Here is a 25,175-nt window from a genome sequence, read left to right on the forward strand (position 1 = left end):
CGCTTGTCCACCCTCACTTCCTGTATTTGGACTCCTCATAGAGACACACATGCAATGGCTGCAGGGACAAAATTATACACATTTTAACCAATGAATATTACAAATATACATATAATGGTATTGTCTACATTATATAAAAAGTTTTTGTTGACGACAGGTAAACTTTAACCTTTCCAATGGATGCAAACTCCTCCATGGCTATAAATATTATCATATATACAATTCTAAATGCAATGCTTTATAGGATTATAAAAACAGCCTCCACTCCGGCACTCATGTTATGCTTGATATTACAACTTGGCTCGATTTACTTCAATGGAATAGTGCTGCAATAGCACATACAAGCTGAGGACGGGCTTTGTGGTTAATAGCTGAAATATTGATATTGTGTGATTGATCAATCTCACAAAAGAGTTAAAACAAATTCCATAGAACTGTTTGTTAGTTATTCTATTCTTCTATAAATGCTCAAAATGCAAAAAAATAAGGAGGGAAAAACAAAACAAAAAGTTACGTGAAATATAATCGAGAAGATGGGGGAATCAAGTAGAATTGTGAATAGTTCACCATACAAAGGTACACATTTTCCACCTGGCAGTAAATAAGTACAGAAAATAAAAGGAAAATATTGAATTGTTTATTTAACACAAATCATTACATTTAAAACAACTGACGTACATGTTAAGCCAGTCAGAAGGTCATTTTGTGATGACTGTTTAATAATTGAATTTACTTGTCACAAAAAAATGTAGGCATATTTTTCATCAGGGTGACAACTTGAAAGGGCCTGTTGTGGTCTTTATAAAGTCAGCACTGTGCGGATACTGCAGATAAAAAAACAAAAGTAATTTCTACAGTGCAGTAGAGCATGATAACACTTTAAATGGGCACTGTCAGATATAAAAACTTTTTATATATTGTACATCTAGGCAAAACAATAGTTTTTGTATAAATTTTTTTTTCACATTTTATTAAAGAAAACTGCCTTTGAATATCCCACCGCTAGGGGTCCCCATACCTCATGGGACACTGATGAGTCCCACAGCAGCATGAGTGTGTCCAAGAGTCATGGACATGAGATGGCTGATTGACAAAGCTGCAGGAGAAACACAGCTTGCAGCAACACTGCTGTAACACAGAGTTTTACCAATCATGTGTCTCCAGCTGTTGCAAAACTACAACTCCAAGCATGCCTGGACAGTGAAAGGAAGTCTGGGCATTCTCTGAGTTGTCGTTTTTCAAAAACTGTAGGCAGAGTGTGGGAGGTGCAGGCAAGAGATGAAGATGCCCCATCCCTTTGACAAGATAGAAAAGACATTATGCTATTTTTTTGTGAAATGTTGGTGATAGAGACATAAAAATTACATTTACATGATCAGAATGAGGTACTGAGAAACTTAGAATAGTTTAGTTTTTTTGTGTGGGATCTGACAGGTATGCTTTAAGGGTAGGGTCGCATGGAACAGATCCTCAGCGTCAGGGGCGGACATATCGCCTGTGCAGCTGGTTCAGCTGCACAGGGGCCCAGCGTGTGAGGGGACCCACCACTGTTTGAAAGGGCAGCAGGGCCCCTCACACGACACACACATGAGTGCTGCACCAAAGCTGCTCACGGCTCTAAAGCGGCCACGGCGCTAGTATGTGGGCACTTTAGACCAGTGATTCCCAACTGGGGTGGGTAAATGGCAGCAAATTTATTATTATTCCCCCCTCCCCCTTTTCTTTTTTGTAATCTCCTACCAAGCAGTAAGCGTCATGCCACTGACTGATGCGTCATGACTCTTACCGCTGGACGAATCGGATGTCGGGCAGGTACCACCCATGACATTGGACGCATCCCACCGGAAAGGAGCCTCCATTCACCAACTTTAGGTAACATGGTCGGAGGTCTCCGCCAGGGATGTGTGTGGTCTCCGAGATTTGCGTCCTCCTGACCGGTGTAGTGCCATATTTTGTGTTACATGACTCAGCAGAGACAGCATATTTGTGGTCACATGACACGCGCACCACCCCCCCCCAGGAACCAATGGTAGGGGGCGGGTGTCCGCGTGTCAGCCAATGGAGCTGTCTTATTCCGGCACTGGAAAGTGCAGAGTCATGTAACATTCCACGGCAAAACACAAAATATGGCACTACACCAGCACTCTCCTCCTTAGCAACATGTTTAACACGCTGGTGCCCCACCTTCTGAAGTCCCATCAATAAGGGCAGTGTTTCCCAACCTGATTGCCACAAGCTGTTGTAAAACTATAACTCCTAGCATGCCTGGACAGCTAAAGACTTGCGTGCTGGGAGTTTTAGTTTTGCAACAGCTGGAGAGACACTGTTTCGAATACACGGCCTTAGTCAGTGTGTTCCAACCTGGGTTCCTCCAGCTGTTGCAAAACTACAACTCCCAGCATGCCCGGACAGTCTTTAGCTGTCCAGGCATGCTAGGAGTTATAGTTTTGTAACAGGTGGAGGCACTCAGGTTTGGTAGGTAGGTCCTTAGTCCAGTGTTTCCCAACCTGAGTGCCACCAGCTGTTGCAAAACTATAACTCCCAGCTAAAGACTGTCCGGGCATGCTGGGAGTTGTAGTTTTGCAACAGCTGGAGGCACCCAGGTTGGGAAATACTGACTAAAGCAGTGTTTTTGAAACAGTGTCTCTCCAGCTGTTGCAAAACTTGAACTCCCAGCATGCCCAGACAGTCTTTAGCTGTACGGGCATGCCAGAAGTTATAGTTTTGCAACAGCTGGAGGCACTTTGGTAGGTAGGCCCTTAGTCCAGTGTTTCCCAACCTGAGTGCCTCCAGCTGTTGCTAAACTATAACGCCCAGCATGCTCAGACAGCTAAAGGCTGTCCAGGCATGCTGGGAATTGTAGTTTTGCAACAGCTGGAGGTACACTGTTTGGAAAACACTGGACTAAGGGCCTACCTACCAAATGTGTTACCTGTCTGCCTACCCACCTACCAACCAAACATACACCTACCTACCAACCAAACGTATTACCTGCCTAGCAAACGCTTTTCCTGCCTACCTAGCAAATGTATTGCCTGCCTACCTAGCAAACATATAACCTGCCTACCTACCTAGCACCCAAACCTTTTACCTACCTACCTACTGAACTTACTACCTGCCTAAATAACTAGCAAACTTACTACTTGCCTACCTGCTTAGAAAATGTTCTATCTACCTAACTAGAAAATGTACTACCTGCAAACATACTACTTGTCTACTTAGCAAACATACTACCTGTCTACTTGGCAAACGTACTACCTGCCCACCTAGCAAACGTACTACCTGTCTACCTAGCAAACGTACTACCCGCCTACCTAGCAAACGTACTACCTGCCTACCTACAAAATGTACTACCTGGGGGGGGGGGGGCAGGCACATTCTTTGCACAGGGGCCCTCTGCTGTCTGTGTCTGCCCCTGCTCAGCGTATTTCACGATGTGGATCCACCGATGATGGACCCTACAATGTGCCTCCAGCTCTGCCTGCTCGATACACAGTGTTCTGCAAGTTGCAGCGCACATGTGCAGTGTACTCGCAAACATTGTAGCTGCTCTCAGCATAGCTCAGGGAGCAGGGGGAGCGGACACATTGTGTGCGAGTATACTACGTTACGAGCAGGCCCAGCTGGAGGCACACTGTAGGGTCCATCATCAGCGTATTTTACGCTGCGGATCCATTCCATGTGACTCTGCCCTAAGGCTAGGTTTACACTAATGAATTTCCAAGTGTGGCTTGCGCCAACAGAAACAGTCAGTGCTAGGACCACATGTATATTGTTGTCCCCATAGTTGGCAATGTATTCCAGGTAGACTCTATTCAAGGAACGTCCACCAATGGAATTCCGTAGTGTGAACCTAGCCTAGAAAAGATAATGGGCTAAGACTAAAGGCACCATGACATGTGGCAATTATTAGCTGAACAGGTCAATACTGCCCTATGTAATAGACCCAATGACCAGCCAACAAGTAAGCAAACTTTCATTCATCTGCTGATCGCATCATCTTGAATAAAAAAAAATCCTTTTTTACCACACATTTCCTTGTGTAATAGGGTATGTTGATGGAAGTAAAAGGCTGCACAAATGATTTAGAATGTTTTTGCTTCCCTATCTGCAGAATGGTGGAGCCGTGTCATAGGCTACTTAAATTAAGTAAGCCTAATCTGCTATTCTCATTGGGCAGCAGTCTACCCCTGTAATACCACCTTAGAGTCCATTGAACTTAGATAATGGGGGATATTTATCAAAACCTGTGAAGAGGAAAAGGTAACCAGTTCCCCTTAGCAACCAATCAGATTGTTTTTTTTTATTTTAAAAAAGGCCTCTGAAAAATAAACAAAGCAATCTGATTGGTTGCTATAGGCAACTGGTCAACTCTTCTGCACAGGCTTTGATACATTTTCCCCTATGTCCTCAAAAAACATGTCCTTTTCGGTGTCCTACCTTAATGGACAGAACTGTTTTGATAAACAACAGCCCATAAATAACAAATCATCAATTATACTAGCTTATGCTCCATTTGGCCTTTTTTGCTGTTTTTGTTTTGTTTATTTGAAAAACAGAACACTATATAAATTAAACAGGGTTTTCTGTCTCATAAATTGATGGCATATTGCTCACTTAAATTTGGCTGGATGGCTGGGTGCATTCCCCTTCAGTCTCACAATTGGTTAGGGTCCCAGAGGTTGAACCCCAACTCAGGGCCAGAGCAATTATAAGGTCACTTAGGAAGCTGCCTCAGAGAGCCAAAAAGTGGAAATGGAAAAAATCACTATCCTCAGCCATTGGCAGGTGACTTAGAATTTCGGATACAAAACGAATGGTAATCTAGAGATGGTGGAGATTTTCTTAATCCCAGCTGGGAATTTGGCCATTTTAACCCCTCCTCCTTGTGTCATTGTCCAATAACATCCTCAGCTTCCTTGCCATTGATGCAGGCAGTGGGATCAGAGGGGGTAGCAGGGTGGGGGGCTCCAAAATGAACAATTACCTGTTTGAAAAAAAAAAACTTGCACCTTGCAGAAAATGATGGTATATCCTATGGATATATTATCTCTTTATGAGATAGATAGATTTTTAACACTCCTTGATTTCAATGGGAAAAATGGTAATAAATAAAATGAAATGCATAGTATTTCACCATATCTGATCTAAATATCTCCATGACAAAGATAGGAAGCTGATATCAAGCACCTGCAGGACTGATTTGTAGGATTTACTAACCTCTCTCCATTGCACAAAAGCTTGAATCCTTCATTGATCTTTTCAAAAGGTAATTTATGTGTAATAAGCAAATCCAGATTAAATTTCTTATTCATGTAATCGCACACGAGCTGTGGTATGTGATCTTTACTCTTCCAACCTGTAAAAAAAAGGGCAGATATATTTTATGAGTTATTGATATTACCTATTTTATTTACCAATGCCACTCTTAACCATTGTTAAAAAATCACATCCTATATAAAGTTGTGTTTTTAATTATAGGGGTACTCCGCCCCTGGCATTTTATCCCCTATCCAACGGATAGGGGATAAGATGTTAGATCGCCGCAGTCCCGCTGCTGGGGACCCCTGGGATCGTCGCTGCGACACTGCGCTATCATTACAGCACAGAGCGAGTTCGCTCTGTGCGTAATGACGGGCGATACAGGGGCCAGAGCAGCGTGATGTCATGGCTCCGCCCCTCATGACATCATGGCCCGTCCCCTTAATGCAAGTCTATGGCAGGGGGCGTGACGACCGCCACGCCCCCTCCCATAGACTTGATTGACGGGGCGGGCCGTGACGTCACAAGGGGCGGAGCCGTGACGTAACGATGCTCCGGCCCCTGTATTGCCCATCATTACGTGCAGAGCGATCTCGCTCTGCGCAGTAATGATGGCGGGGTGCCGCAGCGGGGATAAGATGTCTAGGGGCGGAGTACCCCTTTAATGTTCAAGGGCAGAAAACAAGCTAGCAACTATAAAGTGATGCACTCCAAAAATAACAATATATCCATATAAAAAGGTATCTTTATTCACAGATTTAAACATGCAAAGAAGAAAGTATACAGACAATTAAAACCATTTAAAAACATATAATAATTTGGCAGAGGAGTGTGATCCTGCAACGCTCACCCTGTACTAGTGTAGGAGGCCTCCTGAGGAAGCCTCCGTTGCTGGAGGTAGAATGTGTGGGGTCAGCTTTCCCCCGTACAGAGATGTAGGCAGTCCCGGCATCCATACAGACATACTCTGGGTCCCAAGCGGCAATTTCTCTGCACATGCACCTTACAGGTCTGTAGCGCATGATATCTTACATATCCACATCTCCACTCATTTAGAATCAGTCAGCACCTTATATTCATGGGTGGTTATTTGAGTATTATTTTTTGGTGGTTTGCCTCATTCATTGGTTATACATGTTTAATAGATTTATTGCTGTGTTGATGGGCATATTTGGGCACAGGTCTGTTTTTGTTTGACAACTAGTGGGGCCCTAATGTTATACATTTTTCTACCACATTGTTTTTCCCCTAGGACAGCCTCCATGTTCTTTGTGGGTTACCAAGGATTACACTGCTCTGCAAGATTATTGTATGTTTTTAAATGTTTTTTATTGTCTGTATGCTCTCTTCTTTGTATGTTTAAATCTGTGAATAAAGAAACTTTTTTATATGCATATATTGTTATTTGTGGAGTGCATCACTTTATAGTTGCTATCTTGTTTTCTGCCCTTTTCCATGTTATGATAGCAACTGGTTGCACCCAGTTAGTGCTAATGTTGTTAGGTGGTGCTTATCTTTTCATGTATATTTAATTAATGTTCAGACTTCACAGCACATCATGTTATTATGTCCTCTTATGTTATCTAAAACATTTTGCAATTAGATGCTTATTTTGTACTCCCTACACCATCTGGCTTATAGCTCCTGGACTCTACACTTTGACTCCCTGAGAAGCAAGTGTTTGGTTCTAAAGTCCTGTTGAAAACTAATGCAAAAGAAATAAAAAATGTGAAGAAGTTGTCCATAGTATCCAAATAAATCCCGAGCAACATATCAAAATTTGAAAAATGAAGTTGTGATTGGTTGGAAATGTAATGAGTAACTCATCTAGTTTGCCTTTTCCCTGGCTTTCATAAATCTTTTCAACTATGTTTGGTTCAGATGTAGGTTAGATTTATTCTGTTATGACAAGTTAATTTAGGCTTGCATCAAATATGAGGGGAATTTATCAGTTCCATAGATGCAGCTTATAAGACAGAAAGGGATAAATCAAAATTCCATAGTGGATTGACTGTCATTTACAACTATATTATGTTTGTCCAGCATGTTTCTATTGCAGCATAATGCGTTACCACCAAATGTTGATCCTTTTAGGGTTCGACCAGTGAGAATGAGTAGTGGATCAAAGGACATCTTGGCACTTGAAGGAGCTACTCCAACAATGATGGTGGTTCCACAGCCAAAGTGAGAAGAAGACAATGCAGATTCCTAAACAAATGTACAACAATTAAATAAATAGTGCAAAATAACTGTAGTAACTGCAAAACCTAGTTTTGCTCACATGGTTAAAGCTTTCTAGTCTCTGCCAAAGCTTATGGTTGCAGTGGCGATGCCCTGGCCTATCCTGTCCTAGTTTTTCTCTGCCTGCAGCTTGGCTATTTAAGCTTTCTTAGACTCTTGCCCGTGAAAGAGTGTTTTTTTTTATGAAGCTAGCATTTACCTGCAACCCTTTGATATTCGATTCTGTACTTTTACTGTCCTCTTGACTTTCTGATCTGCCAAAATATTAGTAGAATAGACAAATAAAATGATCACAATTGTTTTGTTACTAACCATAACTCCAGTATTTCCAATGACTTCAAATGAATAATCAACTCCGTCATCAGTCATCTCTGCCAAAACTTCTTGGATAGGACGGTCATAATCCTTTGGGTTGATACATTCAGTAGCTCCACACTCCATGGCTTTTGCAAATTTATTATTGTTTATATCAACTGCAATAATCCTGGAAGCTCCTGCTACTTTACATCCAATAATCACAGACAAACCAACTCCACCCAAACCGAATACTGCGCAGGTAGAGCCGTGTTTGACCTGCAATAAGAAAAATATTAATATAGCATCTGCATTACATTAAATGGGTATTCTTAACTTAGACATTTATGGTGTATTTACAAGATACAGTGGACCTGATTTACCAAGAGTGGAGTGTCATTTTCTTTGTGTGTTTTTTTTCCCCTACGTTTTGCATTTTTCCCTACATTTTGCTTTTTTTACACATGCTCTGAGCTGTAGGGTTTTTCTCAGCTCTAATCCATCACATTTTCTGTGGAAACCTTAGTTAATATATTGATATATTTTTTTTTAAATATCAGGACCACACTCACTTTCAGCAGCCATGCCCCTTTTTCAGGCTTTCTATGTAAAATGGAGAGTTGGTCGGGTTTTTGCATTGTTGGTGCAAGTTCTGGTGCAGACACAATTTATGGCACAATGCACCATATTTTGCCGCACAACCCGACAAAACAGGTTGGGTTTACAATAGTCTGTGTTTACAATAGGTCTGGGCTTTGAATGGTCCATGATTTATCACGTGTAACTTTTTGCAAAATGTTGCAAAAATGTCACAAAAATGTTGCACAGGCAAGATTAAGTTATCACAGGGCAAGTCAACCCTGCCCTATAGAACTCTATGGGACTATTGTATTAAGGTCTGAAGAGCAGTTGATACATTTGTCGTATGGCCGCCACTTCTCTGCAACATATAAGTAGAGCAGTTCTTTGGTGATTTATCAAAGTCTGTGCGCTGTTTAATAAATATTGCGCACGTACGCAACTTTCATTATGACATTTGGGCTTTAAAACTGTTGAAAATTCACATCACTCCTTGTAAATGCCCTCCCTTCCCCCCTCCATTGTCCTGCTGAAACATGAACCTCCATCCCAGGCTTAAAGGGGTACTCTGCTGCTCAGTGTTTGAAACAAACTGTTCCAAATGCTGGAGCTGGCTTCGGGAGTTTGTGTGACGTCATAGCCCCGCACCCCATGACATTCCCGCCAACTTAAATGCAAATCTATGGGAGGGGGCATGAGACGTCATGAGGGGGTTGGGCGTCGGCTCCAGCGTTACGAACAGTTTGTTCCAGACGTTCAGCAGCAGAGTACCCCTTTAAGTCTTTTGCAGACTGCATTAGATTGTCTTCAGAGACTATTCTTTATTTGGCTGCATCCACCTTTCCATCAATTCTAACCAGTTTCCCTCCTATCTTCTGAAAAAAAAGTATCCCCATAGCATTATTCTACCACTGTCATATTTTACTGTGTGAATAGTGTGATCAGGGTGATGGGCATTGTTGAGTTTCCACGGAAAAATGTTTTCACTGAGGCCAAAATGTTCAATTTTAGTTTCATCTAACCAGAGCGCCTTCTTAAATATGTTTGTTGTGTTTCCCATATGGCTTGTGGCAAACTCCAAAATGGGATTTCTTGTAGTTTGCTTGCAACAATGTCTTTCTTCTTACCATTCTACAACAAAGGACAGATTTTTGCAGTATACAACTAATAGATGTACCTCAGCGGTTGATTTTTGCAATTCCTACATAGCTATCATCGGCCTCTTGGTTGCTCCTGACATGTGACATGTGAAGGCAATTGGTTGCACTAGATCTTTGTTAGGGTTTTCATAGTGAAGGGAGTGAATACACATGCACTCAACATTTTTCAGATTTAAATTTTTAACACATTTTTTAATCCATGAACTATTTCCCCACACTTCGAAACAGCGGACTATTTTGTATTGGTTCATTACATAAAATCACAATTAAATGTGTGGTTATATCAAGACAAAATATAGAAAAGTCAAAGGGGTGAAGATTAATGCAAGGCACTATATGCTGTAAATGTCTCATAGTATAAAGAGGTCCCACCTAGTTTTAGGATGGGGATTCCACAACCATTCCGGTGAAGTGGCCAATGGCTGCCATATCCAGGCAGAGAGTTGGAAGGTTGGCAGCACATGTGAGATAAAATTTACTGTAAAAATTGTATAATGTCAGAAACAAAACTGCAATAAATATCTCAGGGAGGTACAGTAGCTGTAAAACCTACTGAAACACAAAGGGGGAGATTTATCAAAACCTGTGCAGAGGAAGAGTGGTGTAGTTGCCCATAGCAACCAATCAGATTGCTTCTTTCATTTTCCACAGGCCTCTAAAGAGGCCTGTGGAAAATGAAAGTAGCAATCTGATTGGTTGCTATGGGCAACTGCACCACTCTTCCTCTGCACAGGTTTGATAAATCTCCCCCATAGTGATCATTGCAATCTCCAGTGTCATACCAACTGTGAAGTCAAAGTTTAGAGTGGTGACCCATTCATAAAACCAGAAGTGATCTCTACACACCAGGACCACTGTCCACCAAGCACACATGCGCTGAAAGTCCCTTTATAGAACTCCATATGGACTACAATAAAGTGCATAAGGCTTATTGTAGAAAAAGCTGATTTACAATATTTAGTAGATTTGTGCAGAAGCTACTGTTCAGTCTGAAAGAATGCATTTGTCCTTTGTGTATATGAGCATTTAGTATAATTTTATCAGGTTTTGTACAGTGCATTGGAAGGACCAGCCTCTGTGCACACATGGCTCATCTCTGTAGTGGAGATATAGATTGCATGATATAATGTAACACTCCTTAATAGAGCTTCTGAGCATGTATTTTTAGGAACAGAGTTATATGGTTTAGATAAGGTATAAATTCAGAGCTAGTATTTATGTATTTATTTATTTATTAGAAAATTTAGTCTGATTGCAACAAGTAAGCTCCTCACTTGCTTCTCTTAACCTCTTAAGGACCCAGGGCGTATGGATACGCCCTCACACCCTGGGCCTTAAGGACCCAGGGCGTATCCATACGCCCTGGCGTTTTCCGGTCTCTGCCGCGCGCCGGGCAGAGATCGGAACTGGATGCCTGCTGAAATCCTTCAGCAGGCATCCAGGGCAAACGCCGAGGGGGGCCATGTAGGCCCCCCATGTCGGCGATCGCCGCAAATCGCAAGGGAAATCGCCCTTGCGATCTGCGGCGATACCGGGCTGATCGGGTCTCTGGGACCCGACAGCCCGGTAATTTCGCATGCTCTCGGCTGTCACAGACAGCCAGGACCATGCTGGAGCCTAGGAGCGAGGTGGCAAGCCTGCCACCTCCTCCGATCCCCCTGCGATCTGTCGGTTAGTTAACCGACCAATCGCAGGAGGGGGGCGGTTACTTCCTCCCGTCCTGCCCGGCCCCTGAAAGTCCGGAGAGGACGGGAGGAAAACCGGAGGACGCGGCGGGGGACGGGGGAGTGCTGGGGACCGGCCCCGGTACTTACCTCGTCCCTGAAGACCCGTCCCGGCGGCAGAGACGGCGGCGGCGGCGACAGGTGAGTAGATCTTCAGGCGCGGTCGTGCCCTTTATAGCAATGCACGTCGCCGTAAAGCGACATGCATTGCTGTAATGGGACCCTGTAAACTACAACTCACAGCATGCCCAGACAGCCCTTGGCGTCTGGGCATGCTGGGAGTTGCAGTTTTGCAACATCTGGAGGTCCACAGTTTGGGACCACTGTGCCCTTCCAGATGTTGCAAAACTACACATCCTCAGCATGCCCTTACTGTCCAGGCTTGCTGGGAGTTGTAGTTCTGTAACATCTGGCCCTTCAGATGTTGCAGAACTACAACTCCCAGCATGCCTGGACAGTTTTGGCATACTGGGAGTTGTAGTTTTGCAACATCTGGAAGGGCACAGATTGGGAACCACTGTATTAGTGGTCTGCAAACTGTAGTCCTCCAGATGTTGCAAAACTACAACTCCAAGCATGCTGGGAGTTGTAGTTCGGCAACATCTGTCTCTAAAGATGTTGCCGAACTACTACTCCCAGCATGCTTGAGAATGCTGAGAGTTGTGGTTTTGCAACAACTGGAGGCACACTGGTTGGGAAACATTGTCTGTTTCCTTACTCAGTGTTTCCCAACCCGTGTGCCTCCAGCTGTTGCAAAACTATAACTACCAGCATGCACTGATAGACTGTGCATGCTGGGAGTTGTAGTTTTGCCACAGCTGGAGGTTCCCCCCCCCCCCTGTGAATGTACAGGGTACATTCACATGGGCAGGGGGCTTACAGTGAGTATCAGGCTGCAAGTTTGCGATGCAGCAAATTTTGTGCGGCAGCTCAAACTCGCTGTAACCCCCCCGCCCGTGTGACTGTACCCTAAAAACACTACACTACACTACCACAAAATAAAATAAACAGTAAAAAACACTACGTATACACATACCCCTACACAGCCCCCCTCCCCAATAAAAATGAAAAACGTCTGGTACGCCACTGTTTTCAAAATGGCGCCTCCAGCTGTTGCAAAACAACAACTCCCAGTATTGCCGGACAGCCGTTGACTGTCCAGGCATGCTGGGAGTTTTGCAACAGCTGGAGGCCCCCTGTTTGGGAATCACTGGCGTAGAATACCCCTATGTCCACCCCTATGCAAATCCCTAATTTAGGCCTCAAATGCGCATGGCGCTCTCTCACTTTGGAGCCCTGTCGTATTTCAGGGCAACAGTTTAGGGTCACATATGGGGCATCGCCGTACTCGGGAGAAATTGCCTAACAAATTTTGGGGGGATTTTTCTCCTTTCACCCCTTATGAAAATGTGAAGTTGGGGTCTACACCAGCATGTTAGTGTAAAAAAATAATTTTTTCACACTAACATGCTGCTGTTGCCCTATACTTTTCATTTTGACAAGAGGTAAAAGGGAGAAAAGCCCCCCAAAATTTGTAATGCAGTTTCTCCCGACTACGGAGATACCACATATGTGGGCGCAAAGTGCTCTGGGGGCGCACAACAAGGCTCAGAAGGGAGAGTGCGCCATGTACATTTGAGGTGATTTGCACAGGGGTGGCCGATTGTTACAGCGGTTTTGACAAACGCAAAAAAAACTAAACCCCACATGTGACCCCATTTCGGAAACTACACCCCTCACGGAATGTAATGAGGGGTGCAGTGAGAATTTACACCCCACAGGTGTCTGACAGATCTTTGGAAAAGTGGGCTGTGCAAATTAAAAATTTTGTACAGACCACTGTTCCAAAGATCTGACAGACACCAATGGGGGTAAATGCTCACTGTACCCCTTGTTACGTTCCTCAAGTGGTCTAGTTTCCAAAATGGTATGCCATGTGGGGGTTATTTTGCGGTTCTGGCACCATAGGGGCTTCCTAAATGCGACATGCCCCCGAGCAAAATTTGCTCTCAAAAAGCCAAATATGACTCCTTCTCTTCTGAGCATTGTAGTTTGCTCGTAGTGCACTTCAGGTCAACTTATGGGGTACCTCCATACTCAGAAGAGATGGGATTTCAAATTTTGGGGGGTATTTTTTGCTATTAACCCTTGCAAAAATGTGAAATTTGGGGGGAAACACCCATTTTAATGAACATTTTTTTTAACGTATGCAAAAGCCGTGAAACCCGTGTGGGGTATTAAGGCTCACTTTATTCCTTGTTACGTTCCTCAATGGGTCTAGTTTCCAAAATGGTATGCCATGTGGGTATTTTTTGCTGTCCTGGCACCATAGGGGCTTCCTATATGGGACATGCCCCCGAGCAAAATTTGCTCTCAAAAAGCCAAATATGACTCCTTCTCTTCTGAGCATTGTAGTTCGCCCGTAGTGCACTTCAGGTCAACTTATGGGGTACCTCCATACTCAGAAGAGATGGGGTTACAAATTTTGGGGGGTATTTTCTGCTATTAACCCTTGCAAAAATGTGAAATTTGGGGGGAAACACACATTTTAGTGAAATTTTATTTTATTTTTTTACATATGCAAAAGTCGTGAAACACATGTGGGGTATTAAGGCTCACTTAATTCCTTGTTACGTTCCTCAAGGGGTCTTGTTTCCAAAATGGTATGGCATTTGTTTTTTTTTTTTGCTGTTCTGGCACCATAGGGGCTTCCTAAATGCAACATGCCCCCCAAAAACCATTTCAGAAAAACGTACTCTCCAAAATCCCCTTGTCACGCCTTCGGTTCTGAGCCCTCTATTGCGCCCACCGAACACTTTACATAGACATATGAGGTATGTGCTTACTCGAGAGAAATTGGGCTACAAATATAAGTATACACTTTCTCCTTTTACCCCTCGTAAAAATTTAAAAATTGGGTCTACAAGAACATGCAAGTGTAAAAAATGAACATTGTGAATTTTCTCCTTCACTTTGCTGCTATTCCTGTGACATACGTAAAGGGTTAAAATGCTGACTGAATGTCATTATGAATACTTTAGGGGGTGCAGTTTTTATAATGGGGTCATTTATGGGGTATTTCTAAGATGAAGACCCTTCAAATCCACTTCAAACCTGAACTGGTCCCTGAAAAATTGTGAGTTTGGAAATTTTGTGAAAAATTGGAAAATTGATGCTGAACTTTGAAGCCCTCTGGTGTCTTCCAAAAGTAAAAACTTGTCAATTTTATGATGCAGACATAAAGTAGACATATTGTATATGTGAAATTTTTTTTTAAATATTTTGAATATCCATTTTCCTTACAGAGAGCTTCAAAGTTAGAAAAATGCAAAATTTTCAAATTTTTCATAAAATTTTCACATTTTTCACCAAGAAAGGATGCAAGTTACAATTTATTTTTACCACTATGTTAAAGTAGAATATGTCACGAAAAAACAATCTCGGAATCAGAATGATAACTAAAAGCATTCCAGAGTTATTAATGTTTAAAGTGACAGTGGTCAGATGTTCAAAAATTGGCCGGGTCCTAAGGTGTAAAATGGCTGGGTCCTTAAGAGGTTAATCTTACTATATACAGTACAAACAGTATAAAAATATTCTATATATATAAAACTCAATGTGTGTGTATGTATGTATGTATGTATGTATGTATATATGTATGTATGTATGTATGTTCCACAAAAACGTCCAAACGGCTAAAGATATTAACATGAAACTTGGCACACATGTTACTTATATGTCAACAACAAACATAGGATATGTGATTTAACCCTTACTCACCCTCATTTGCCGGGGGCGGGGTTTATGTTTAAAGTTCCATGCAAGTCAATGGGAAATATGTTACTGCATAACTTCCAAACGGCTGGAGATATTTTGATAATACTTGGTCACATGTTACTTATATGTCCACTTAAAATATAGGATAGTTAATTTAACCCTTAACCACCCCCATTTGTGAGAGTTGGGGTTTTTGTTTAAAGTCCCATGAAAATCAATGGGAAATGTATGTTCTCATATAACTTCTGTACGGCTGGAGATATTTCAATACCTGGTACACATATTACAGGTCGTGATATGAGGTCGGGATAGGAGGTCGAGTTAGGAGGTCGGGATATGAGGACGGGATAGGAGGTCGAGATAGGCGGTCGGGATATGAGGATGGGATATGAGGATGGGATAGGAGGATGGGATAGGAGGTCGGGATAGGAGGTCGGGATGGGAGGACGGGATAGGAGGTCGAGTTAGGAGGTCGAGATAGGAGGACGGGATAAGAGGACGGGATAGGAGGTGGAGATAGGAGGACAGGATAGGAGGTCGGGATAGGAGGACCGGTTAGGAGGACGGGATAGGAGGCCAGGATAGTAGGACGGGATAGGAGGTCGGGATAGGAGGTCGAGATAGGAGGAGGGGATAGGAGGATGGGAGGTTGTGATAGGAGGGTGGGATAGGAGGTCAAATTAGGAGGTCAGGATATTAGGTGGAGATAGAAGGTGGAGATAGGAGGTCAAGATAGGAGGTCTGGACAGGAGGTCGAGATAGGAGGACGGGATAGGAGGACTGGATAGGAGGTCGGGATAGGAGGTCAGGGTATGAGGATGGGATATGGGGTTGGGATATGACAACAATATATGGGGATGGGATATGAAGTCAAAAGCTTCCTCCTCTGTTGATTTTCCTCCTCAACAAGGATGAGAAAGGAAAAACCGAGCAATGCCGGGTACCCAGCTAGTATCCCTATAATATAGAAGCCACAAAATACTGCACTTAATTTCTCAATTCACTTCTGACTGCTCTTAATGTCATACAGAATTATCTTGCACTGCTAAGGCTAAATTCATACTACTTTTTGAGAAATTTAAAAACCGGACGCTGCCATATCCCCGCCAGGGCCGCGCCACATCTCATTAATTTGAATGAGCCAATTTTTGCACCTTATCCAATTTTGTTACTGGACTGAAAACCGTGGTCTACTGTGGTTTACAGTCCAGAAATAAAACTGATCCGGCAGCCGTATGCCCAAAACATAGTGTAAGTGCACCCTTAGAAATACTTTGGCCTCATGCAGATGACAGATTTTGCTGTCTGGAAATCCATATAGAATCTGGAGGATATGTTTCTCGGCAGATGCTGTGGACATTGCAACAGTTTTATGCACTGAACATTGCATGGGGCTATTCTGGTTTTTGTGCAGACTTTGCATAACAAATGCACCAGAAAGGAACACTTCACACTGTCCAAAATATGCTGCATTTTTTAAAATCAACTGGTGGCAGAACGTTAAACAGATTTGTAAATTACTTCTGTTTAAAAATCTTAACCCTTCCAGTACTTTAAAGCTGCTGTATGCTACAGAGGAAGTTCTTTTATTTTTTAATTCCTTTTCAGTCTGACCACAGTGCTCTCTACTGACACCTATGTCCATCTCAGGAACTGTCCAGAGTAGGAGCACATCCCCATAGCAAACCTCTCCTGCTCTTGACAGTTCCTGAGACAGACAGAGGTGTCAGCAGAGAGCACTGTGGTGAGACAAACTTCCTCTGGAGCATACAGCAGCTGATAAGTACTGCAAGGTTTAAGATTTTTAAATAGAAGTAATTTACAAATCTGTTTAACTTTCTGGAACCAGTTGATTTAAAAAAAAAATAATTATCGTTTTTCACCAGAGTACCCCTTTAAGATAACGGTTTGTGGTTTTAAAGTGCTATTTAAATAGATGTGGAATATGGTCAGATTCATGCATGAAATATGATTGTGAGAACATATTCTTAGTAAACGGGACCATTAATAGCTGAAAAAAAATGTTTGACAATAATTTATCACTGTCATTGTTATTACTGTCATTGTAATATCCATCACTATACCTTCATAACCATGATTTGTGCAAAATAAAATGTCAGGACTGAAAGACTAGCCTATAGTACCAATCTATCAAAGGTATACTATCAAGTATGGGAGTAGAAATGGAATATGCTAGCAGACTCAGACTATAGGCTTTAGTCTTTTACTATAGAAACACATAAGGTCAACATAAAAGCTATAGACTCAAAACAGTACAGTGTCAGATAAAATGCAAAAAAATGAAAAAAATATCATTATAAAGTGACATAAAATGACAAGAATCAATTGCACATTTTATTTAATAGGCGTAGGCCATCCAAATGGAGCATGGTATAGAGATCTTAATAATAGCAATGAACATGTATGGGCACTTATTGAAAATAAAGAGATTCCTATACAAAAGTATAAAAGATATTTGCAAGAAAACCTTGTATAGAGAATTGTAGATTGTGAAGAACCAGTGATTATTTAGGCAAGCTTAATTCTATTTCATAATGTAGTGTATTCCATTATAGTAAAATGACAGCAGAACATTAAGAAGCTTTGCTCATGGCCAGTGATCTTGTGGAGTATACATGAGTATTTAATATAATTGTAATAAATGTTCTTACTTTTGCAGTATTCAGAGCTGAGCCATATCCAGTAGAAAACCCACAGCCAATCAAACAGACTCTATCCAGTGGAGCATCATCATGTATTTTAGCAACTGCAATATCATCCACTACAGTGTATTCGGAAAAAGTGCCAGTACCAAGGAAGCTGTGAATGCCTATACCTTTGCAGGTGAATCTGGTGGTATTTTCCACTATTTTGCCATCAAATTTGCCAAAGCTGTTTAAGCAAATGAAATATATGCATTGTTAAAGAAACAAAATAGTAGATTTGCCCAAAGTTTTTCTGTTCACTGAAATAAAAAAATACAATCTAGGTAAATACCAGAACAACCTTTGTACCTAATTTATTAGATTTCTTTCAGACATAGATTTTGCAACACATTTTTTTTCAGCATGAAAAAAATGACACAAAAACTGTACTTTTTTGTCTGCCATGATGCAGTTTTTGCTTAGTTTCTCTCCCAATAGCGGACATTTACTGGGATAAAAAAGAGTGCTATCGGGAGGTGTGCGCTATTGGGGGGAAAACAGGGTCAAAAATCTTTCTAAATGACTGAATACTGTACTCACTCCACAGTGTAATTACCTATAAGACACCATAAAAAGTAATATTATAAAGAAATAGTTTTGCACTGAATGATTTCTTGCTGTTTTTGTTTCCTTCTTGAGCCCATCGACATTACGATACTTGTGTCTTGCTGATGTTGAATTTTGAACCAATAGCACACACACCCTTGCTTGCACCTTCACTTTCTCTAATAACAGCCATGGTTGACCTTGGTTTTTCTCCCTACCCACCTCCTTATTTCCACGTGTGGGCGAATCCATTTTAGTGTAGTAGGGTGCAAGGTAGGGCCTGGTTGGGCTGGTAGATAAGCCTGGTTGTCCACTATTGGGAAGTTAACATTTCCGCATAGGTGTGTCTGCATCTACTATTGGGAGTGTCCTCTATTGGGAGGTTGCAAATACATTAAAGGGGTACTCCAGTGGAAAACTTTATTTTTAAAATGAACTGGTGCCAGAAAGCTAAACAGATTTGTAAATTACTTCTATTTAAAAATCTTAATCCTTTCAGTATTTAATTGGCAGCTAAATGCTACAGTGGAAATTCTATTCTTTTTTAATCTCTTTTTTGTCTTGTCCGCAGTGCTCTCTGCTGACACCTCTGTCCGTGTGCAAAACTGTCAAGAGCAGCATAGCTTTGCTATGGGGATTTTCTCCTGCTCTGGACAGTTCCTAGTACGGGCATCAGGTGTCAGCAGAGAGCACTGTGGAGCAGACAAAAAATAAATTAAAACAGAAAATAATTTCCTCTGTAGCATACAGCTGCTACTATGTACTGGAAGGGTAAATATTTTTTAATAGAAGTAATTTACAAATCTGTTTAACTTTCTGGCACCAGTTGATTTAAAAAATAAATGTTTTCCAGTGGAGTACCCCTTTAAGTCTTATGGGACTATGGTGGGGAATAAAAGAAAAACTGTCCGCTATTGGAGGTGTCTGCTAAGGGAGATTTTACTGTATTTTAATATGCGTTTGAAATCTGACTTTACAACTGGGGTTCTGTCAAGGTTTCTGCAACTTTTAAATAACACAGCTTCCAGCACAATTTTTTGCCATCCATAAAACAGAAATCTCAGCCAAACCCCAATGGACACCATCTACAAGCACCATCTATTAAGCCAAATGTAATGGCTTTCATCATAAATGGACGTTTATACCACAGATGTGAACAGAGCCTAGCATAACACTTAAAGATGCCTGATCGCGGGGGTCCCGCCGCTGGGGACCCCCATAATCTTGCACGCAGCACCCCATTAGAATCAGCCCCAGGAGCATGTTCGCTGCGGGTCTGATTACTGTCAATAACGGGGACGGAGCGTTGTGATGTCATGGCCCCACCCCCGTGTGACATCACGCTCCGCCCCCTCAATGTAAGCCTATGGGAGGGGGCGTAAAGGATTCTAACAGGGTGCTGCGTGCAAGATCACGGGGGTCCCCAGCGGCGGGACCCCCGCGATCAGGCATCTTATTCCCTATCCTTTAGATAGGGGATAAGATGTCTTAGCGCCGGAGTACCCCTTTAAAGTTCACCTGTATCACAACATGCACACTGTCCCTGTCTCAGAAGATGGTTCCTCTAACCATAAAATTCTGATATTTGGAAATGTAAACTTCATATCCGTAAATGATAACATACATAAATGCTCATAATACATACAAATTTTTGTAGCAGAAATTACTCTCTGGATTTACACAGCATCTGCATTTTCCACACTGAGGAATAATCAGCGGTATGACTTTATCTCCTGCAAGAGATGGAAAGTAAGGATTAAAACATGTTGTTGGGAATTTACATACGACTAGGATTGCACGCAATTTTTGTTTGGCGCATTTTTTATATAAATTTTAAATAAATTTTAATTTAATTTTCTTCCCTTGCATTTCTTTCATCATGTTACTCAACGATTTCTTTTGAAGGGTGAAGAGGGATGTTGGGACACTAGAAAAAAAAATCTATATTAAATGCACATTGGGCCTCATTTACTATTGCAAAGACATGTTTTGTCGGGTTGTGCACCAGAAATTCTGTCTGCGCTTGAACTTGTGGTAGAATTTGCACCAGAATTGAGAAAAACACCTCTAACTCTCCATTTTATTGAGAAAACCCAAAAAGGGCATGGCCGTATGGAAAAGTTGCGTGTTCCCTACATTTTCACAAAAACCCAACATATTTACTAAGGTTTCCACAGAAAATGTGATGGATTTGAGCTGAGGAAAACCCTACAGATCAGAACATGTGTAAAAAAAGCAAAGTGTAGGGAAAGTGGAAAATGTAGGAAAACCTTAATAAATACCGTGGAAAATTAATTGTAGGGAATTAAAATCCACAAAGAAACCTACACTCCACTCTTAGTAAATAAGGGCCATTGTGCATTTCTGGCATTTTTTCCTCCCATATAAGTATATGAGAGAAAAACTCCAGGATTTTATGAACAAACGCCATACACTGAGCATGCTGTGATTTTTTAAAACTGCCCCTAAGCCTTAAAATGCCACAAAATGCCACAATGCCACAAAAAAGAACCATGGCAAGTGAGTAGGGTGTTTAATATTATTTATTTCCCTATTGATTCCCAGCTAACATCTAGCCAAAGTGTTATTGGCCCAAAAAATGTCATGCAACAATATAAGACTGCAGTCCCCCCCCCCCCCCTTTTTTTTTTTTTTAAAGCCAAAGCCAGAAGTGTATTCAAAAGTATTAGGAAATATAAAGGGAGGACTTATGCTTCCACATGGGTCTACTTCTGGCTTTGGCTGAAAAACTGCAGTGGAAGTTTAAAAAACTAAACAAAACTGCCAAGTGGAAATTCTGTCTAAGTGTAATCCCAGCATAGGGCTATGTTCACATGGCGGAATCTCTGGTCTTAAAATGTCTGGCCTGACATTCCACAAACAGCATTAGACTGCAATGCACTTCCAAGCAGATTCTGCAGAAAGAATAGAAAAGTCTATTCTTTCTGAGGATGCCGGAATCGGGATTCCGCCGTGTGAACAGTGAAGCAGAATGCCATTAAAATCAATGGCACTTTGCTGCAGCGGAATGTCCGTGCAGAATTTTTTGCAGACATTCCGCCTTGTGAACATGGTCTAAAGGTGTTTTTTTTCCAAGAAAAAAAACACTCACGGTTAAGTGGGTTCTCCTTCTCAATGGAACCCATTGAGAAGGAGAACCCAACTAATGTTGATACTTTCCTTTTAAGTGGTAAGAACTTCAAAAGGTATTTGAAAATCTTAACAAAAAGCAATGAGAAAATATACAGTATTGGGCTAGGATTCCATTGAGGTTTTTTCCACCAGCAAAAATGCCAGTGAAAACTGTCAGTAAAACTACCACAGCTTTTTTCTTGTGTTTTGTCAATTTTTCAGGATTTTTTTCTGGCGTTTTTTCTGGTGTGTGGAAATTTGTACCCTGCAGGTTTTTTTTCACTGGCTTCAGGTACCATTCTATGGGTCGGATGCTGAGCGCCCGGTCCACAGAGTGTAAGGAGATGAGGAGTGATGTATAGCATCACTACTTACCTCCCCCGCCGTATAGTATACAGGGGGCATAGTGTACCCGTGTATACTATACAGGAGCTGGGAATCCTGTCACCAGACAGACAGGAATCCCTGCTCCTGTAGCCCCTTTGGGTGGTATACTATATACAGCTGTATATAGTGTATACAGAAAACGAGGTTCACTTACCTCCCTCGCTCCCTGTCCCTGCCGGGTCTGTGTAGCTCCACCCCCTAGTGATGACATCATTAGGGGGCAGAGCTACAGATGGGAGGCAGATTGGTAAGTATGAGGCTCTGTTCACATTATACATTTTGTATAATGTGAACAGACCCTTCTGCCTGTGTCTTCCCAGACAGGGAGACTCCAGCTGTTGCTAAACTACAACTCCCAGCATGGGCAGACAGACAAAGGCTGTCTGGACATGCTGGGAGTTGTAGTTTTGCAATAATTGGATGCTCTCTGTTTGGGAAGACATTGCATTTTGGGCGCTCTCCCCAGCGGAGATCGCCAAAAATGTCCTAATTCATTTTTTTTGTTTCTTTTTTCTTCTCGTTTCAGATCTGTGTATGCAGTGGATTGCAGAGGTTTTGGAGGATTATGGCGATGACCAAAAATTTTTTTTCTAATAAAATGGCTAACGAGGGCTGTGGCGGAGTGTTTTTAAAATGAAATAATTTTGACAATGTGTTTTTTTTAATTTTTTATTGAGATTTTCAGACTTAGTAGTAGAAGCCGGTCTTATTGACGTAATCCATTACTAAGCCAGGGCTTAGCATTAGCCACAAAAACAGCTAGCGTTAACCCCCAATTATTACCACGGCACCCAAAAAAGGGGCTCCTGGGCCTAGGGGGTAACAGTCTGGCATTATTTAGGCTGGGGAGGGCTAGTAAAAACGGTCCTTACCCTCTCTGGTAACATCAGGCTGTTGCTGCTTGGTTGGTATCCTATGCATTTTTTTTTCATAAATAGAAAAAATGCATAGGGTTCACAGTACCAAACCTGGTGATGTGCAGCAATATAAAAAAAAATTTATATCGAGGGAAAGCAACAGGTAAGGATAGAACAAGACTTAAAGGGATATTCCAGGATTTATTTTAATTTTTTTATACATATACAGGGTGGGCCATTTACATGGATACACCTTAATAAAATGGGAATGGTTGGTGATATTAACTTCCTGTTTGTGGCACATTAGTATATGTGAGGGGGAAAATTTTTCAAGATGGGTGGTGACCATGGCGGTCATTTTGAAGTTGGCCATTTTGAATCCAACTTTTGTTTTTTCAATAGGAAGAGGGTCATGTGACACATCAAACTTATTGGGAATTTCACAAGAAAAACAATGATGTGCTTGGTTTTAACTTAACTTTACCCTGTATATATATATAACAACTGGCTCCAGAAAGTTAAACAGATTTTTAAATTACGAAGAAAGCAGGTAAATGCCAGCGATTAAGAAACTTCACCTTTATTGGAATCATGTAAAACTATCGACACGGAGAGACTTAAAAAAGACAAACATTTAAAATTCCAGGAGTCAGCGCCAAGCATGAAGCGTTTCAGGTCATGTGACCTTTCATCAGATGCATGGTGGGAAGCAGAAGGGTGGGGGAATAAATACCAGCCTCCTAATGGAACAGGTGAGTAGCTTGTAACAAAGGGATTAACCATATCCGTTCCAAAAGTAGAGGCGCCTGTTATGCCGAGCGCTCCGGGTCCCTGCTCCTCTCCAGAGCGCTCGCGGCGTTCTCCTCTATGCAGCGCCCCGGTCGGGTCCGCTGACCGGGAGCGCTGCACTGACATTCATGATGGGGATGCGATTCGCATAGCGGGACGGCTATCATGTTCTGGCGCGTGCGGCTCCGCTCTCTAGGGCGCGCGCGCGCCAGCTCTCTGAGATTTAAAGGGCCAGTGCACCAATGATTGGTGCCTGACCCAATCAGCCTAATTAGCTTCCACCTGCTCCCTGGCTATATTACCTCACTTCCCCTGCACTTCCTTGCCGGATCTTGTTGCCTTAGTGCCTTGTGAAAGCTTCTACTGTGTGTACCATTACTGTGTTTCCAGATCTCCTGCTATCCATATTGACTACGAACCTTGCCGCCTGCCCCGACCTTCTGCTACGTCTGACCTTGCCTCTGCCTAGTCCTTCTGTCCCACGCCTTCTCAGCAGTCAGCGAGATTGAGCCATTTCCGGTGGATACGACCTGGTTGCTACCGCCGCAGCAAGACCATCCCGCTTTGCGGCGGGCTCTGTAGCATCTTAGAACCGGTCCACCGACACGGTCCACGCCAATCCCTCGCTGACACAGAGGATCCACATCCAGATAGCCGAATCGTGACAGCGCCATTCTGCTAAACATAACAGGTATTGAATCATAAATCGTTAAGCACATATAACGTGGTTATAAGATAAGTGCAAATAATATGTATGAAACCTGTATATTTTTAGGGACACACAAAATGTAAATTGGGAGGAAAAAGGTTGCAATGGCGCCTCTACTTTTGGAACGGATATGGTTAATCCCTTTGTTACAAGCTACTCACCTGTTCCATTAGGAGGCTGGTATTTATTCCCCCACCCTTCTGCTTCCCACCATACATCTGATGAAAGGTCACATGACCTGAAACGCGTCATGCTTGGCGCTGACTCCTGGAATTTTAAATGTTTGTCTTTTTGAAGTCTCTCCGTGTCGATGGTTTTACATGGTTCCAACAAAGGGGAAGTTTCTTAATCGCTGGCATTTACCTGCTTTCTTGGTATCCGTGGAGGATTACATTGCCGTGCGGTGGCCGAGTGAGCTGACTGCCTTTCTACTTTGCTCCAGATTTTTAAATTACTTCTATTAAAAAATCTTAATCCTTCCAATAATTATCAGCTGCTGAAGTTGAGTTGTTCTTTTCTATCTGGCAATAGTGATCTCTGCTGACATCTCTGCTTCTCTCGGGAACTGCACAGAGTAGAAGAGGTTTGCTATGGGGATTTGCTTCTACTCTGGACAGTTCCCGAGACAGGTGTCATCAGAGAGCACTAAGAGAGAAAAGAAAAACTCAACTTCAGCAGCTCATAAGTAATGAAAGGATTAAGATTTTTTAATAGAAGTAATTTACAAATCTGTTTAACTGGAGCCAGTTGATATATAATTTTATTTTTCCTGGATAACCCCTTTAACCCCTTAAAGGGGTACTGCGGTGAAAACCTTTTTATTTTTAATTCAACTGGTGCCAGAAAGTTAAACAGATTTGTAAATTACTTCTATTAAGAAATCTTAAACCTTCCTGTACTTATTAGCTGCTGAATACTACAGAGGAAATTATTTTCTTTATGGAATTCTCACTGATGACATCACGAGCACAGTGCTCTTTGCTGATGTCATTATATTAATAACTCTATATTTA

The 25,175-nt window shown here is 42.1% G+C and overlaps 1 protein-coding gene and 1 long non-coding RNA gene across 2 annotated transcripts in view; one reads left to right on the forward strand and one right to left on the reverse strand.

Moving 5' to 3' along the window:
• Window positions 1-22,462, forward strand: part of LOC130362380 (uncharacterized) — a 78,876-nt gene extending 56,414 nt beyond the window's left edge. Inside the window, exons 4-5 of the long non-coding RNA XR_008891387.1 lie at window positions 17,718-17,881; window positions 22,334-22,462. This is a non-coding gene — a long non-coding RNA (uncharacterized LOC130362380). The remainder of the gene's footprint in view (window positions 1-17,717; window positions 17,882-22,333) is intronic.
• Window positions 692-25,175, reverse strand: part of LOC130362371 (alcohol dehydrogenase 1-like) — a 44,336-nt gene continuing 19,852 nt past the window's right edge. The window contains exons 4-9 of the mRNA XM_056566744.1: window positions 19,934-20,021; window positions 17,710-17,929; window positions 7,816-8,076; window positions 7,335-7,470; window positions 5,221-5,359; window positions 692-824 (exon numbers count right to left, since the gene is read on the reverse strand). Coding sequence (XP_056422719.1) covers window positions 800-824; window positions 5,221-5,359; window positions 7,335-7,470; window positions 7,816-8,076; window positions 17,710-17,929; window positions 19,934-20,021 — 869 coding nt within the window. The 3' untranslated portion in view covers window positions 692-799. The remainder of the gene's footprint in view (window positions 825-5,220; window positions 5,360-7,334; window positions 7,471-7,815; window positions 8,077-17,709; window positions 17,930-19,933; window positions 20,022-25,175) is intronic.

The sequence above is a fragment of the Hyla sarda genome, chromosome 1 (genome assembly GCF_029499605.1).
Source record: "Hyla sarda isolate aHylSar1 chromosome 1, aHylSar1.hap1, whole genome shotgun sequence".
NCBI lineage: Eukaryota > Metazoa > Chordata > Amphibia > Anura > Hylidae > Hyla > Hyla sarda.